Consider the following 18,760-nt stretch of genomic DNA (forward strand, 5'->3'; position numbering starts at 1 on the left):
AAATGTCTAAAATGAACATAGTTCGGGATTTTTGAACTAATATAGGTAGTGTCAAACTGCATGCATATTCTGCCGTCTTGATTTCAGTTAATGTTTCTTGTTTCTTGGTTCAAAGAACTGAGAAGAAAATATGTCAGCTCTACCAGATTATTGTAGTGATATAATTCAAGTGGGACCTTTGCTTTGTTTCAAACACGACGTTTGGACCAGGAGTGTCGTTCAATGCTGGCCATGCTGGGTCCTGAATAATTGTGTGCTGTGACGGTGGCGTTCAGCTTAGAGAGTGACGGTAAAGTGTTAGAGTGACGGCAGAGTGCAGTGTGGGTAATCAAGGTAAAGTTAGAGTGACGGTGTGGGGTAAGTGCCAGTCATTACCCACACAGTAAACCAACAGGATTGTAAATGAAAGAGACAGTGTGGCTTATCACGTAAAGTTAGAGTGACGGCAGAACGCAGTGTGGGTATTCACGTTAAAGTTAGAGTGACGGCAGAGTGCAGTAACTCAACGAAAACTGTTCGGTAAAGATTACGCGTGAAATTTCGCTGCTCGTTCTAAGCTACGAGTGATGTATCAGAAAACAGTGATAAGGCTGGTCCTCATTTATTACAGGGAAAATTTGTACAGTTTTTTTTCATTTGACTTATTGACTGTAATGCTGTCAATGCGTTGACTTGACGGAGTGACTGCAGAACGGCACAGTGCAAAAAATATCTCACAACATCAGCCAGGAGAGAAAATGTCCCGTTAAGGTGGACATTGATACCTTTCGAGGCAGTGCACGACTAACTTTGTTAGTTATTATTGCTATGTAAGTCTTGTATTGTGAGCTGACTTCTCACAGAATCTATATATGTAGCAGAAATTTCATTTGAAAGCAAGTCTTCTGGACATCCAAAATATATCATATGCCTGTATGTTATAGGACACTATATCTTTTAGCCTCTCAAAGAAATATCGAAATTTTGTTACGATTTACTCATTCTAACTACGTATATCCATCCAGTGAACGAAGTTTCAAAACAATAAACAAATGTTCAGCACCCTGTATTTTGAAGCGTAAAGGTGATAGCATTTTGATTTGCCAAGGATCAGCTGCAGCGAGGGACTCGCTGTCCGACGCAATGTTTTTTTTACTGTCCAATTCACTCCTAGGATTCCTGATGCGTTTGTAGTGACTGCAGAATTTGTGACAGTGGTCGACACGATAACCGATAATCTAATTGTTGTGTTGTTATAAATTGAATTAATTAAGAATCGTTCTATGAAATTACATGCGATAGCAGTGCAGCGGATGTGAAACTTGTAGTATATATATAGTAGGCATACCATTTACCAAATATTCTTATGCAACCAGTTGTGCCAGACATTTCGATGCAATCGGTTGGACCTGCCATTTTCCTTTGATTTGTTAAGCCTGAAATTTATACTTTTTCTATGGCTTCCTTGCATTTTCTATGCAGCAGCCAGACAAGACATTTCTACTCAACAACAGTTAGCGGCGTTTGTGACGATTTAGACAGGACCTATCGATGCAACTACAGTGGCTCGCAAAAGTATTGGATATAATGCAAGTTTCTTCATATTTTTTATAATATTTGTTCAGTATATTGCTAATGGTGCTAGAAACATTATATAGAAAGGATATTGAAAAGTATGCATTGTTTAGATTTTATTCAACTAATAGAAAAATTAACCCACGCAATAGTATTGGGTACATGTTCAAAAATAAATAAAAATAACTTTTCTGAAGTACTCAAAATTCGCTTTTCACTTCAGACGTTCCACTAACTTCATAACGTTATCTAATTGGCCAATCATAGCAGTTTGCTATTGTTTACGAGATTTTGTATTCCGGTGAAGATATTTTTCAGCTTCATCTTTAAAATCTAATTTTAAATGGCTAAAACTCGAGAGTTGGCGACAGATTTGCGTCAAAAGATCATAGATTGTCACAAGAAACGGAAGGGGGAACGAATAATATCCAAGCAGCCTGATCTATTATTGAGTACAGTCGGAAATATCATCAGGAAGCAATCATCCTGATGATATCATCCGAGCATGCCGTTGCTAACCATCCAAGACCTGGTCGTCCAAGGAAACTAACGGACGATAATGCAAGGTAGATTAACAGAAAGATACAAGAAGAACCCGTTTGTTGCTCGTGGTGAAATTAAAAGCGACCTGGAGGAATCTTGTATTGATGTAGAAAATGACACAATCAGCAGAGCTCTAAATCGTACTGGTCCTATGTCAAGGTTCGATTAAATTCCTTTTGAAAGTTCGATTTTTGTTTCGTCCGACCAGGATTTTGACCGATTTCCCAAATCTTGTGGTTTCACAAGGAATTTAAAAGCAAAGAAAACGCCAAGAAAATTCACCATATCGATATCGAAAACGTTTCGGAGTCCATCTCCATCATCAGTTCGACTAAGCTAAAAATGAATAAAATCACTTTAAAAGTCAAAATTCAAAGACAGACATAAAACCTAAACAAGACCTAACATTATATCGACATAAACAGGACTAGTTTAGAACAACTTAGTCCTAGGGGTACGACAAGAATATAAAATCCTAGCGATTTACTATTTCCAGATTATTTGAGCTAAACGCATTATTGAGACATGGTTTTCGCTTGAAGATATGTAGAGACTCCAAAATTCTCAAATCCGAGCAGCCAGAAGTGGAACCGAGTATCCTGAAATCACTCTCAGATACAGCCACGTCGCACTGTTCAGCATGAAGGCGCACGGAAGAATGAGGAGGCTTGGCGAGAGGCAAGTTAGAACGATAGCTCCTGTCACGGTGTTCAGAAACCCGGATGTAGAAGTTACGCGACGTCATTCCAACGTACGTAGATGCACAGCGTGCACAACAGAACTCATAGACCAGGTTTGATCGCATCGTCTGTCTTTGAATTTTGACTTTTAAAGTGATTTTATTCATTTTTAGTTTGGTCGAACTGATGATGGAGCTGGACTCCGAAACGTTTTCGATATCGATATGGTGAATTTTCTTGGCGTTTTCTTTGCTTTTAAATTCCTTGTGAACTTGTGGTTTAACGAGTCGGTACTTCAACAGAGGAATCTTTCGTGAGGATCTTGACATCGGACCAGTACGATTTTGAGCTCTGCTGATTGTGTCATTTTCTACATCAATACAAGATTCCTCCAGGTCGCTTTTAATTTCACCACGAGCAACAAACGGGTTCTTCTGTATCTTTCTGTTAATCCACCTTGCATTATCGTCCGTTAGTTTCCTTGGACGACCAGGTCTTGGATGGTTAGCAACGGCATGCTCGGATGATATCATCAGGATGATAGCTTCCTGATGATATTTCCGACTGTACTCAATAATAGATCAGGCTGCTTGGATATTATTCGTTCCCCCTTCCGTTTCTTGTGACAATCTATGATCTTTTGACGCAAATCTGTCGCCAACTCTCGAGTTTTAGCCATTTAAAATTAGATTTTAAAGATGAAGCTGAAAAATATCTTCACCGGAATACAAAATCTCGTAAACAATAGCAAACTGCTATGATTGGCCAATTAGATAACGTTATGAAGTTAGTGGAACGTCTGAAGTGAAAAGTGAATTTTGAGTACTTAAAAAAATTATTTTTGTTTATATATGAACATGTACCCAATACTTTTGCGTGGGTTTATTTTTCTATTTGTTTAATAAAATCTAAACAATGCATTCTTTTCAATATCCTCTCTATATGATGTTTCTAGGAGCCTTAGCAATATACTGACCAAATATTATAAAAAATCTCGCACTTTAACTTGAGATATGAAGAAAATTGCAAAGTATTCAATACTTTTGCGAGCCACTGTATATGGTTGGACGGGACATTTCTATGTAGCCAGGTGAACGAAGTATTTTTATGTGTATGGTTCCATTATTGGAACTGCGATTGTTCATGCCCTGTGAGTGAATGAACGTCTTGTTGCAGCTGGTGACGAGGAGACGGCCAACCTGACGGACATGCCGGCGGAGGAGAAAGGCGTCAAGGGCTACTCGCCCAACGAGGTGAAGGTGACGACGCTGAACGAGGAGGAGGAGCCGTGCCTCAAGAAGGAGAAGGAGGCTGACGAGCAGCAGCCTCTCGTCGAGAAGAAGGAGGAGAAGAAGAAGGACGAGAAGAAAAAAGAGGACAAGAAGAAAGAGGAGAAGAAAAAGGAGGACAAGAAGAAGGAGGAGAAGAAAAAGGAGGAGAAGAAGAAGGAAGAGAAGAAAAAGGAGGAGAAGAAGAAGGAAGAGAAGAAGAAAGATGACAAAAAGAAAGATGACAAGAAAGAGGAAGAGGCAGCTGATAACAAGGAAGAAAAGAAGAAGGAAGAAGATGCAGAGAAGAAGGAAGAAAAGAAAGAAGAAGAAAAGAAGGGAGAAGAGAGCAAGGAAGAGAAATAATCCTCTTTTTAAAAATGTAGGTGATCATGGCTTCCGTCTTGCCAGCTCTTTTCACGATGATAGTTAGCGCCGATCTGTATTCAAAGGCGCCGAAATTTGCGTTTTGATCTCCAATACCTGCGCTCATAACTTTCTTTTGTCTCTCGAGGTATGAAGCTCGAGGACTTTACTTTTATCTCTCGAGGTATGAAGCTCGAGGACTTTACTTATGTCTCTCGAGGTATGAAGCTCGAGGACTTTACTTTTGTCTCTCGAGGTATGAAGCTCGAGGACTTTACTTTTATCTCTCGAGGTATGAAGCTCGAGGACGAGGGCGTTGAAGGCATGCCTCTAGCCTGCGCGAGTTGAGGAATGTCTCATGGAGATGCGGGGAAGTCATTTTTTTCTTTCTTATTAACAAGTCGTCGGAATGCAAGCTTGCCTCCAAACTTCAATAATTTATTGAATGTAGCGCATGAATTGCAGGCTACCGTAAATTCATGCTACGAAAATTTTCGAAATTCGTTTGGAGTGGAATATTCATCAACCAGTAAAAGGTTGGTCACTTCTTATTGCAGCTTCTGCCCGCTCCATAAATTCGAAATTAAAATAACATCTAATGATATTATTGGATTCATGTAATTCTGAGGCAGGTTTTTCTTCTGCATTACAATTACAGAGGGGAAATAACAGTTCTTCTTGAATTAATAATGGGTTAAATTTAGCTGTTTTTTTACAAGCAGTACAAGAATTTTCATCCTCAGAAATTAAATTCATTTTCGCTCGTGTACAGCATTTCCCTTCAGCAGACAGGCTAGCAGTCAAGTTATCAACTGCTAATAAATGGGTTGCTTACAAAAAAGATAATCATGAAAGGAGAACTGTTTTAGAGTGTGCGTTATTTTTATTGTACCGCGAGGGCATACTAGTTTCTTAAACGTAATATTTTCTAGTCAGGAATACCATTCAACAATTTTTAGACGATAATGGGAAAAGCTTTATGTTACAATGTTCGAGGAAGCTCGAAGAAGAGATTATCATATACCATGCGAAGTCAATTTCTGTAAATATCTTATAAAGCAGTGATATTAATCATGTTCCCTAAACGCAGCATTTCAGAACACGTACTGGTTCAGCGACCATTTTCATAGACAATGTCCATGGATGTGCTCAGGTTTTTTAGTCTCTTGTGCTCTCACCTTTAAGATTTTCTTTGTAATTCCAATGAAGTTTAAATTTATAAATCCTCCCTACCCAAACAAAAGAAAACTCAGAATTGACCGCCAACTTGAAGTTAAGTGAAAACATCCCGTTACCCTCGAAATGTAGTACGTAACATTACCATTTTAATTATCTTGCCAACTTTCTACTTCCCTCATCAGTATTCATAGCGAGACCTAATAGGGAATTGTCTATTTATCTACTTCTTTCTACGTAGAATTTTACACTTGAATGATTTGGATACGGATTTAGGTAGTGAAATATGAATCTTGTTCGCTGGCGCGTCTTTTGACCAAACTTTCTGCAAAGACGCCAAGCTTTACTGCTACTATGACGTGAACTTTTCGATTACACTACTCGGCTTTTCCTGCTCGATGATCCACTAAGGCTTATTGCTGAAACTTTCTCCTTGGGTATATTAAAGGTTAGAAAACTTAATGGTTTTCTGGCTACACTGTGAATTGTATTCGGATTCGGACTTTAATTTAGACTATGTGATCTGTTTCGGATGTCACACTGGTATTGCGAATTTTTTTTCCATCTGGCTGATCAGAAAACTTTGTTAATATTTCATTACTTGGAAATTCTTGCCTGTTTCAAGTTCAAGTTATAAAGTCACGCTTCAAGTTCCCATTTTTAATTTCGGGTTATTTAGTAACAACTTTTCTTAGGCGTTGCCTCCAAGCAAGCTCGTAGAAGACCTTAGACATCATGTACTTCAAACTAACGCTGCGTTGATATTAGTTTGGCAGATAATTATGTCCCCGAATTTTCGAAAAATTCACAATTTTCCTAATACCGGACGTTTAGTTGCAAAGAGAAGTTTTTGAACAGCTAATTTTTAATTCGAACAATCACATAAAATATATCTATCTGTTTCTACGATCTAACTTGAACAAAATTTGTCGTTACGCTATCTCAACTGTCAAAGTTTGTTAGTAAAATTCACATTTTTGGGAGAAAACATCACCGCTTTTGAATTGCATCTGTCATATGTTTTTTGTTCTCAGCAAAGAAGGAAGTCGGGAATAAGCTCCGTATTGTGAGTTCTGAAACACGAAGTCTCAATTTTTACTCGAGTCGATAATGTGCTTAAGTGATGCTCTAAAATCTTATTGTTTGACAACAGGATTGAGTGACCTTTCTTTAGCACACGGATACGCTAATGAGATTAGTCACTGCCACTGTACTTGAGGGTTCCCGCCACTTGCTTGTACATAGCGCCACTCCTTTAGAGCTCATGCAGAATTCGCCACCTCATTTGAATCGTTGCAATTTCTGTTCGGAAGCGCTTACTTGTAATTGTAGAGATTCTTTTATACTCTACGCTGTGTCATTTACTGTGGTGAAGCCATCGAAAAAATTCATTTGTCATGTAAACTTGATATATTTTTGTCTTATGTTTTGAAGTAATATGGGCATTTCTTTCGCATTCCATTTGAAAATTTATGACTGTTAATTGCGTCAATGTCACGATTCAGTTGATGAGAAGGGGTCATGGTAATCCTATTATGAATATTTGTATTAATAGTTAATTAACTTATTTATTGAGTCACTATGTGTCTATATTTACCTGAAAGTGTGCTATAATTATTAAATTAAAAAACTTAATATTTCAAAGTTCACAGTTATGATTCTCGGAATTTTTTGATGCACATTATACTAACTAGAGACTTTTCTCTAATCTTTGTGATGGAAGTGATTGCCAACCGAGCAGTGTAACCAGGAAGATTGAAGTCTATTTTGCGACTTGTTTTCGAATAACTTTCATACGAAGTGATGGTCTTTTCCGATATTGACTATTCTTTATCATCTTCATCATTTATGAATGAAAAAAGCGGTATCTTGAAAAGCAAAGTGCAAATCTCATGAAAGTGCTTCTCCATCAAAGATCATGCCGCGAATCGTTCCAACTTTTTAAAACTTTTACCATAAAATTCGTATGTTCATGTTTGCTTCAAAATTTCCCTTGTAAGATAATGTTCTCTCATTTTAAAGCTTTGTGTACATATGTAATATTAAGCAATAGACCCTATAAAATAATATAAAGATTAGTGTTGCTACTCAAGATGCCAGAGACAAATAAATGTGAAGGCGGCAATGGCAAGATAGTTGTCCCAGGGCGTTCATACCCTCGCTTTACTCTTGTGTTGTAGTGTTGCATATTGAGGCATTCCGTTGAAGGTAAATTGAATTTATTATAGTTGAAAATTTTTCTCAAATCCTCCTCCGCAAGAAAAATAAGGAACGAGTTATCCTTCTTTCTCTTTTGTGCCCCAAAAGCTGCATCAACGGTGAGTGCTGAGTTGATGCGAGTGAGTCTTCATTGCATCAAAATCTTTTTCCCGTTACTGAGTAATAGCGTTAATTTCCATATCGTGGAATTTTGGTTTACAAACTTTCGATCAAACAGCACAAATTGAGAGGACGACCCAGCGGCACTGCCATTTAGCTTGTTCATAGTTAGCAGGATTTTGTAGGCCTTCACGAATTGTTTGTTCGTAGGCTTAAGTCCTCAACCTTCTCTGTGTGAGTCTAGGTGAGCGTATCTTGTGTGTGCGAGTCGATATTCTACATCTTGCATCCCCTTTTTATTTCACTTGTAATTAAAATTATCACAAAATCTATACAATTGTCAAGTTTGATCTCATGTGGCAACACTTTTGTGGTATTCTGCAGTTTTGTAGTGCGAAATTATCAGAGAAATAATGTGCTTCTCATTGAGAACTTTAAAAAAAAATCCATCGAAATTTACTCGCTTCGCTCTGACAAAAGATACCAGAACAAATAATATGACCTTATAATTCGAATGTCAAGTCAATCATAATATGAAAGCAAAGAAAACTACAATTTGAATTAAAACAGCCATTCAGGATTATGCAAGATGATGAGGGCATCAGCACTACTGACATCTGCTTGGGATTAAAATTTGTCTGTGTAAGTTCAAGTCGCTTGTTCAATGACATATCGATGATCTTTGTAAAATATATCGCCTTGTGTTATAGTGTACTCCACATTCATGATACCTTTTTTAATTTGATCTTACCACTCAATTCGACTGTTCAAGGACAAGTAGACAGCCATACGCGCCAAAATGAGTCATTACTCCTTGGCAGAAACTCGGAAATTGTCGCGGTTTAATTTTTTGGAAAAAATAACCTATCCCATTTGAGCACGGGTTTGAATTTGATTATCAAACATCGAATCAACTTATCAACATCTTATCAAGCTTTGAATTTGATTGTCAAGTATCGGTGTTTAGATTACCCAGCAACACCAGTTTGTCTAATGCGTATAACGTTAATGTCTTGGAATGGGCTTGTTTAGACTACATGCATTTCTTCCCATCCTAGTCCATGCTAAAGTTTGACTTCTTTGATAAGTCATGTTGTCAGTGGATGTGAATGACGTGGGGGATTGTTCCAAACAATGTTCTAATTCTGTTCTGAAATTTTTTTCTATGGTTTTGAGAAACCCTTGAGAACTCAGTACTTGTTTCGTATTGGATCGCAATATGGACGAAAATGTGTCTAGTCATCAGCTTTATTAATTTATTTTACCATGGAAAAATTCATTTTGAAAGACGCTTGCTATGAAAAATAAAATCTAAATTTAAAATATATATATTCAAACCAATTATGATAATTACTTAACGCGCTTAAACATTCAACAGTGCACAACTGGTCCACCCTTGATTGCGCTTGCTGCCTCTCTAACCGATGCGACCATGCATATAATTAGGATTTTGCTTGCTTTTGTACCTGCTAACCGATGGGCAGCCAAAAAATTTGACCTCTTCCAAATGAGCGCACAAAACTGCATGGCGGAAGAGTGGATCGAAATGCACAACGCATGTAAACAAATTCATTCAACTTAACAAATACTCGCACTTGTGCACAAATTGGGCATTCGACTTTATGCGTGATTCTTCTCATATAGAAGTTCATATTGCACAAAACATGTTTTTTTTTCACTGGTTTATAATTGTACTACTTTTAAGCTTGTTAATTAAATAAATTCTCATAATCGTATTTTTAATCTTGATTTGTGGGTTTTATGTTAATAATGGATTTATGTACAAAGATGTTAAAGAAGTGGGAAGGTATAAGCTTATGAACTTGCATAATGAAAAACATATCTTTTACTTATTCTTGAACGAAGAGTGGTGTGATTAACAACTTTTTGAGCGCTCTAAATTCTGAACTAATTGCATATTGGTCTAATTCTCAATCTATAACTCAATCTAAAGTTTATTTTAAGCCATTTCGTGTAAAAATAACTTTGTGTTTGAATTTGCAAAATATCATTTAGTGAATAATATCAACAACGAAGGGATGGGATCATTGGAAAACAAATTTCGTGCGATAGCCTCGGGAATAAATTTGTTTCGATTTACCCCGCGCCGTGTGAAGTCTCCACACGGAACCTCGTCCCGCTCGGTGATTTGCTCAATTTATAACGACAAAAATTTAGTTGGATATTTGATATCAAAAAGTCGGTTTTCAGGAAAACTTGCTGTGTTAATTCAATTGACATGTTCTCTTAAAGTATCTCTGAAAACTCCCTGACAGAGCAAAAAAACTTCTGAGAGAATTTGTTTAAAAGTCTGCAGCTCCATTTGAGTTTCCTCGGTCCTTCCCACGCTACTGTTTTCTCTGTGCAAAAAGAAATTAAATTGATCCAGAGGAACGAACACATTCATTCGGCCAATTAAAATTGTTCTGTAGCAGTAAAATACAACTTTTTTTCATGGATATGAAGTAATTAAAAAATAAACGCTGCTCACTTAAACGATGTATTTAGCAAGAATTGCTTGTTAACCTTCAATTGATTTATAAACAAAAAAATTACTTATATTTATTTAAAAATCAAAAAATTTCAGGAATTGCATAAGATAACGCGAGCACGTCTCCCCACAGCTAGGAGCAGTCCTGTGAGCGGTGCCATCTGCCACTTACGAGGATTTTTTCAATTAGTGGAATCGTATTTATTGTGCGTGAGATTATCTTGTGGTGCTAAACATTTGTTCAACCTAACTTTAACGAATATAGAAGTTGTCTCCGTGCGTGTTTCCGTCTTCGTGCTTGAAACATTAGGTTGCGTGTGTGATTTATGACATTATGATTTAAATGTGCAGGTGTAAACTCAATGATTATTTAGTGATGTGAATGATCTATCAGCATATAATCTCGACTATTGTTAGTTTTCCCTAGCATCAACTTCTTGTGGATACCTGAATGTGTTCTTATAGTACCAAACTATCGATATTTTCAATTGTAAAAGTTCTTTCCTTTTAAAACTTGATTGAAGCGATGGATATGAAATAACACAATTATGAGAAATTGTTTTTCGAGTGGAATTTGTAGGAAAATCTGATAAGTAATTTTGTTTACTAACTTTGATTTTCTTGGAAGATGTATGCTTTATAACATTTTCTTCTGGTCATTATAGCGAAGGCACGACTTATGATCGCCACTATCAAGGGACCGATATTAAAACAGCAATTAACGACCCAATAGAGAATTATTAATACCCAATTAACGACCCAATTAATTAGAGAATTATGAACATTGGCCGCTGTCATGCTTTATTATTTTAATGTGTTTTCCTTGAAAAATTTTTTTGTTGGAATGTTATAGGAAAGGCTATCGTAGCTCGAATTGCTAATACAGAAAAAAATCACAATTTTCTATTCACCTGCTCGTTATCATACGTTGTCTTTGAAATATTTTCTGTCAGAAGCGTCAGGTTTTCGCTTGATCAAGTGTAACATTTCACGGACGAGTGGTTTATTATAATTATGGTGCCCTGTAATTTTCTTTGCATTGATTGGACATCTTGTGTTTTGTGTTAAATTTTGAACTTTGCAATAAATGTTCCAAATCTCGACAACTTCTCTCTCCTACGTGCATGACGGAGCCATGAATGGCGTCCTCAATTCATTTTATTTGTTTCACAAAAGTACCAATCATGTGAATTGTCCCGTTCCATTAACTCCATTGTTAATGTCAGTTCCATTAACTTGTTCATCGAAGAGTTACCGATAGTGAGAGCGCTGTCTGCTTCACTACTGAACAAATTACTCGAGTTTATCAGTTAAAATATTTCCCAAAAATGCTCATTAAAACGCCTGAGGCTGTTTTGAAAGAATTACGCTTCAACACAGAACTTTGCAGTAATTTAATAATACAATTATTGAGGAAAATTTGATTGAGCAAGTTTACCAGAACGGTCATGCATTCACCAGCTGAGAATATGGTTCCATAGTTACAAGGAGGCTAGTAGTTTTGATACTTTTGATTATAATCTTATTGTACTGACTAATACGTTGAGCTACAATTTGAATTGATTGTAAGACAGGTTTGTTAATCTGCGTATTTCTAATTGCCAGCCATCCACCCATCCCCCGCAATTTGCAACTTGTCTTCAGACCCAGCAGCTTGTTTCATTATTTCTCAAGCAGCTATATACTAAATTATTTTGTTCAATAAAACGCTACTTTACGGTTGGGATAGAGTGTGTGACATACAGCTGCATAACACTGACTCACTCATTTTAATTCAAATATTGTCATAATAAAGCCTTAATTTCTATACTTTTACTGATATCCGATAGTTTTTCTTCAGTGCGAACAACTGATGAGTTTATCGTTCACAGTGGCCGCTGTTCTTCAAACATCGTTTGGCGCTCAAATAAAGCTTCTTCGTTTTAAATCGATTCTTTTACTTAAACTTGTACAGAAATTGTATACACTCGAAATATTTGATTGAGGTAAAATGCACGCTTCATTGCAGTGAGTCAAATTAGAGCAACAACTTTTGATAATAATTCCTATTATTACATACAATTAGGTTCAGAAAAATCGACTAGAAGAAAACCGACATTTCTTGTAAAAATTTGCATTGTATTTTCCTTCTCCATTGATGATAATGTTAAAAAAGAAATTAAAACAATAAATCAATAGACTATGATGTATTGAAAGTCAAATAGATGGAGCATTAAAAACTTTTCATTGCAAAGTAGGCAATGAATGTAACATTCTGATTTATTATTTTGAATCCTGGGATACCTTCTTAGGTTATCAAATTAAATTTGCATACTATACGTCACTGGAAATGTATAGCTATGGATGGTCATCGTAAGCGTAGATCTCGAATAAAAGATGACATCGTTTAGTTGACGAGTTTATTTCGACTGGAAGTATTAAATGACACGGAAATGATGTTTTCTAAACTGAGTCCATTGCCATTTTCAATACAGAGTCAATATTGTCCGTTTTTCTGGAGTTGCTCCTTGAAAGAACAAACACACAATTTAGGCAAACTCATTATCATATGTACGCACACCACGAATGAAATCGCAGGCTTAGAGCTGCCAGAAATTTCAAGTGAGAATGTTCGTTTCGAAATCAAAAATATCTTTCATGTGGGAACTTTGGTCGGAGTAGGAAAATGCACACACAAGTGACACCCCGCAAAAGGACAACAAATGTCTAAGTTGGTGACGTTGCAGTCTTGGGTGAGGGTACACTGCTTGTATCCAGGGCAGCCAATATTGATAGGCAACGCGTCTGGGCACCTGAGATGCATTAAGTGGTGTCATTTATATATTAATCGTATTTCACCGCCTTACCTTTGATATTGCATATATCGCTATTCTACTTTTATTTAAATAGCACACTCTAATGGCATGAAATGAATTGCTTGGATCCAATTTTCATGGTTGTACATAGAAATTGTGGGCCTAGCATATAATGTTGTGAATAGTCAAATGTGCGAGAGAAATATGCATCTATCAAGTAGAACATGTTTTTAAAAATTATTATATAGCACGCTACAGAATCGGAAAGTCAAATGTTCCGCATATAACACTAATAATTGTGCATGGATAAATTACAGATGATTCAATTACTTAGAAGATAACTTAAAAACACACGAAAAAGTTCAAATTTAAATATCGTTTCACTGGATTAGAAGAAGGATTTCTGCGACTTTGTTTGGGGGCATCTTATACATAGCATCGCAGCACAGACTTGAAGCAATATTGATGCAATCATGATAAAGAGTACGAACGTATCTCACCTTACGAAGCATATCTAGTAAAAAATTATGCCCGGATTTTATTCCCATCCAGTTGTTTTTCATATGATACACGTATCTAAACAGGTGACTATTTCACCCAATATTTACCAGTATTTCACACTCATCCCAAACTGTGACACGCGCACCCCATCCCGTGCAGCAAGAATCTCACCCAAATATTGCATGCTTGCATTCATCTCACCAAGTGACATTGGTATCTAGCTCTAATGCCGCCCTCGTCTTGTCCGGTAACGCACGTATAAACCAAACCCAGTGACGCATGAACAGAACTTTGATCTACTCACATCACCAAAGAACTCGAGTTTTTCAATTCATCCATTGACTGATGCTTCTTACAAGGTGATCCACGCATCTCGCCAATTACACATTATCTCACCTAAAGACATGCATATCACCCAGTAACGCACATGTCTCACCTCGTGACGCAGCGCTTGCCGTCACCGCCGGGACAACCAGAAACCGAGCAGCACTGGTCGATGATACCGCAGTCCAGGTCGGTGGTGCACGCCGTGTTGCCGCAGTTGCTGATGTACGAGGCTGGAGCCGCGCATCTGGTCAAGAAGGAATGTTCAGATGAACAGGCATCAGCTCTTTGATCGATGATGAGTAATTATTAATGTTCAATTTTTAACTCTTTTCAATTGCTGGTTGTTAACCATTTAGAAGTCACCTCAATAAATTTATTGTACTTATCTTAAGTTGATTTTTTGAGGAGGCAGAATATGACGGGATTAATTTAATAGTTTTTGGGAAATATTTTTGAAATAAATTAATTTTTAATGACGATAAAAATAAGATTGTCTTAACAACGATACCGTAGGTGTAGGGACTTTCTGTGCCAGCTGCACGTGAATTTTTTGTCATCGACTATAATGTTCAGTATTAGGTTAGAAAGAAAAATGCATATTCTCACTGCACTGCTGTCGTCAGTGTTTTCAGAGGCACAGGAAATAACGTGAAGCATCCACTTGCTGGCGTTAGAGCTGCCACCATCGCCTGGAGAGTGAACAAAAAATAAATGGTTTAGAAACCAATATGGTTATGCGGTTGAGGTGCTGCTCAATAATGAAAACATGTCGTGACTTGATATCTATTTATTGACAACTTCAAAATGGCTCACTAGTCAAATTAATAGAAGACATTGTTAAAAGGCGGGCGGATCCACAAACTTTGATTAAAAAGCGACGTTTAGCAAAATAAAGAGTTTACGTAGGAAAGTATGAAATTTTTCTGAACGCTCCAGTCTTATGGTAGTATGGACGATACGTTGTGATATGGACGATTATATTTTGAAATAGTTCGATGTTTAGTATTCATTGCTTTCGTTTCCCGAAAATAAATGTCTTCGGTGCTGAAAAAAAATATTTCAAGTAAGATTAAATATTTAGATAACATGGTACTTAAAGAAGTAATACAAATTCACTGCACGAAAATTTGTATCAATCTTGTTCTGTCGCCGCTAAGCAAAAGTTTCATCATACGAGTACATTTCCAGATAATACGATGAGACTCATGACTTGCTTTGTGATGAGCTGAACTACAAAAATGCACCTTCAATTATCGAAATTATTAATGTGTTCGAAATAATTCTTTAGAACTGAACAAATCTACGTTGAAAGGAAATCATAAATATCATAATAAATGTTACGTCAAATAGAGACCAAATTAATTGTCTATCATCATAATTAAAATCAAGAAATTTGGGAACACTTATTTCATTGCCACGTTATAACTTATGACAAATAAGGTGCATTAAAAAATCGTTTAGTATTAATATCATTTTCAATTTTTTTAATCAATTCATTCATTCTAAAATTTTTGAGATTGAAGAATAAAAATGTTCTACGGAAAGTGACAGAGGAGAATATATTATGAGCAGATTGAATAGATGCCAGCAAATTACCAGAAGTTCACAAGTTATTCCAAATTAAATTTAGTTTTAAAATGTTAGGAATGATATTATATTATAATTATATTAAGTTCGCATGACTTCAGCCAACAGAATGTCAAGTTGTTTGACGTACACATGCAGTTTCTACAAGAGGTGAGGTCACCACTGCTTTCTACTTCATGCCATATGTTTATCATATTTTGTACATTTCGAAAAATTTATGATAGGAGCAAAGAAAATATAAAATTCGTTGACTTGCGTAATGATTGAGGGAAGGTTTCGGTGTGAAATAATTGACTTCTTATGATAATTATAGAGACTTCTATAATGATTTACCGTTGCAATAAGGAAGACTGAACCACGGCAGGACATTTTTCCTCAAGGGAGAGAAGGATTTGATGAAGAATCGGCTTCAATTCTTGGCTATCGATGATGCTGCAATTTCGTTCCTGCAATCCAATGATATATCAGTATGGATGTCTTAGCTTTACAATATGAAATTTTATGGATGAAATTCCGAAATAACGTCAATAAAAAGCTCATCAACAGCGCACTAACATTTGGATTTGTTATGATAATATCCCAAATATTTGATGTTGCAATGTTTGTGTGCGAGAATTGGAAAACACAATAATAATCAACTGAAAAAACTACAGTGATTAAACCAACGAACTGCTTCTGCACAGAAAAACAGCGGAATGATATCTTAGCTACATTTCAGAACTCATTTTTATATGATCTTATCAGACCCATTGATGTTGGACATGCATTTTGAATTTCCATGATGACGCATGGCTACCAGTCGGAAAATATAGTTTCCACAAACGAGTACACTTTAAAAAAGGTAATAATATAGCGGCTGCAAGAATATATGATGCAGATTTGTTCATTTCCGAGATGCAATTGAGGCAACAGCTTCAACTGAATGAGGCGAGATGCACATGCTTCACTACGAGGATTCGGAGCTTTCAAATCAAATTGCCTTGTCAACTTAGAGGAACTCAAATCAAATTAGAGGAACTTGTCGGAGAACTCGATCAGCCACGCGGAGGGCCTTGCAAGTTATTCTCTTGAGGCAACGAGTCATCAAAAACGCGAGTAGTTATTTTGTTCGAATTTTGATATTATGCTGAAGCATTTATTTTCATCTACTTTAAAACGTACGAAGTATTTAAATCTACCTCTAACTCCCCGAAAAATGGAACGGTTATTTTATGAGCCTAAAACGGTTCTAAAATCGTTAAGGCACTCAAAAATTTTCACTTTTTTTGGAACAAATGTGGATAATGATAAAAATGTGGATGCGAATTAGAGTAAATAAATGTAAAATGAACTTAATATGTAATATATTCACAGGTTAACCCCAGCCCTGACCGGAACTGATAATGCTGTGATTTGTTATTGCCTCTATTGCGAGTTGGATATTTATCGAGCAGGGCACAATAAAATTAAAAAATATAGAACAAAACTCCAAAAATTTAATTTCAAGCTCTTAATCTACTCAAAACCTCATATCAATCTCATTTTTCAATATGAAAGTCAGGTTAATATTCCGATTCGAATTAAAATTTTACGTTAAGAATCCGCAGATAATCTGATTGTAATGTGTACAATCAATTCAATAACACTGATGCCTCATGAAAACAAAATTTCAGATCAAATAGTTCCAATTCGCATTCGTTTCAGATACAATTCCAAAAGTTCCAATTCGCAATACACACTGAACTATATTTCAATTGGTGTAAAAACTTGTTCAACAAATACCATAATTTGTACATAGTCCGTGAGAACAACATCTAGCACCTCACCTGCCCCTATGACGGCACCCACTTCTAGATTTATTTTCAGAAAACTTCCACAAAATCCTGAACAAAGACGTGAGAGTTTAACACACTTGCTGTGGCTTCCACTGCTCGGCGCCGAATGACTGACAAACTTCAGTCAACTGCGCTGCCGACTCGGCATGTGCGAGGCGAGGACAAGCAAGTGCGCTACATGCAAATCAGAAATTGGGTTTCGAACATCATACTTCATGTAAGCCGTCTATATATTTACATTAAAATTTTTGGCATCAATGTTCGTCAGTATATGGGCATTTTAAATAAAGATATTGAAGAAAACTTACTAATCAATTCTGTTCATTTTCAGGTTGGATACAGCTTCAAAAATAATAGGAATGTTTATATACGTGAATAAGTAGTGAGACTGTGAAGAAACCAAATTTAAGCTGACGATAATAAATTAGATACACGATCCTTATACGAGGATCACTTTTGTGATCCTTGCCATTTACACATGTCTGTTATATAAAGCTTCCACTAAATTTACATGCGTAAAAACGTTTCATTACTGAAATCTTTTTACCCGTAAGCATATATCAATAATTACTGGTCCATAACGATGGAACCACATTTTCATACTATTTTTCTGTACCTGATTTGTTTATGTGCCTTCGTAGGTAAGAAAGGCGATGTAGCGGAAGAAATAAGCAGCAATTACAGGATGATTCACGGGAACTCCCGGAATTGAAAACTCGATAAAAAAGACCTAGCAAAGATATCATTACATCATAAATGTCATTGAAAAGAAATTTCCTCAATTTTTGTATCACTTAGTTTTAAGATGACATCGGGCATATGACGGCCCTCATTGTCAATGCATTCAGTTGGTCGATTTTTGAAGTTCCGTTCAATTCGCTGAAGCATATCTATTGACGGGTACGTACGTTGACGATGGCTTGATGTATGTTGTTCTTCAAATTAGGTCATTGTCAAATCCTTGGACAGTCCTTGTAAACAATTGATTTAAGATAAACCCATATAATAACTCCAATAAAGCATGTTATGCTTGTTTACGCTGCCCTCAAGAAACGCTTAACATGCATTTCGGCGAGCAATAAAATCGTTCTTGTGCCATAGACAATTTGCAGGGATTAAACTGCTGTTCTTTGTGGAGTATTCGTACCACACTGCACAGAATAGCAGCGTGTTTGGAACGGTTTGGATCGGTTTGGATCGGTTTGGAGAAAGGCAAAAACGCCTCTCTAATTCTCTTTACGCTTTCGGGTGTCGTGGCAGTCCGCTGACTTCTACACCTTCTTGCATTCACACTTCCACTCGCCCTAAATGTGTCCACCCAAGTAACAATCGATTTCCG

General features: G+C 36.6%; 2 protein-coding genes and 1 long non-coding RNA gene across 3 annotated transcripts in view; 2 read left to right on the forward strand and 1 right to left on the reverse strand.

The window, feature by feature from the left end:
- Positions 1 to 4,213, forward strand: part of LOC108665264 — a gene marked incomplete at its 3' end in the record, with an annotated part of 30,277 nt that extends 26,064 nt beyond the window's left edge. Inside the window, exon 5 of the mRNA XM_018152000.2 lies at positions 3,954 to 4,213. Coding sequence (XP_018007489.2) covers positions 3,954 to 4,213 — 260 coding nt within the window. The remainder of the gene's footprint in view (positions 1 to 3,953) is intronic.
- Positions 4,214 to 4,372: 159 nt separating this feature from the next.
- Positions 4,373 to 11,498, forward strand: LOC125179553. Its single transcript, XR_007157303.1, has 2 exons — positions 4,373 to 4,667; positions 4,704 to 11,498. It is a non-coding gene; the product is annotated as an uncharacterized LOC125179553 (long non-coding RNA).
- Positions 11,499 to 12,568: 1,070 nt separating this feature from the next.
- Positions 12,569 to 17,534, reverse strand: LOC108665265. Its single transcript, XM_018152001.2, has 5 exons — positions 17,413 to 17,534; positions 15,941 to 16,053; positions 14,627 to 14,709; positions 14,130 to 14,264; positions 12,569 to 13,189 (listed from the first exon to the last, which is right to left on the reverse strand). Exons 2-5 carry the CDS (start codon positions 15,974 to 15,976, stop codon positions 13,033 to 13,035), a joined length of 411 nt encoding a protein of 136 aa, XP_018007490.1. The 5' UTR covers positions 15,977 to 16,053; positions 17,413 to 17,534; the 3' UTR covers positions 12,569 to 13,032.
- Between the last annotated feature and the right edge of the window lie 1,226 nt (positions 17,535 to 18,760).

The sequence above is a fragment of the Hyalella azteca genome, unplaced genomic scaffold, assembly GCF_000764305.2.
Source record: "Hyalella azteca isolate HAZT.00-mixed unplaced genomic scaffold, Hazt_2.0.2 contig2594, whole genome shotgun sequence".
Classification (NCBI taxonomy): Eukaryota; Metazoa; Arthropoda; class Malacostraca; order Amphipoda; family Hyalellidae; genus Hyalella; species Hyalella azteca.

What these genes read in the sequence shown, in the direction of transcription:
- LOC108665265 (XM_018152001.2), bottom strand. Translation starts at nt 15,976, where the DNA reads ATGTCCTGCCGTGGTTCAGTCTTCCTTATTGCAACG. An exon ending in CAGTCTTCCTTATTGCAACG is followed by an intron (nt 14,710 to 15,940) that starts GTAAATCATTAT and finishes TTCACTCTCCAG; the next exon opens with GCGATGGTGGCAGCTCTAAC. An exon ending in ACACTGACGACAGCAGTGCA is followed by an intron (nt 14,265 to 14,626) that starts GTGAGAATATGC and finishes CTTCTTGACCAG; the next exon opens with ATGCGCGGCTCCAGCCTCGT.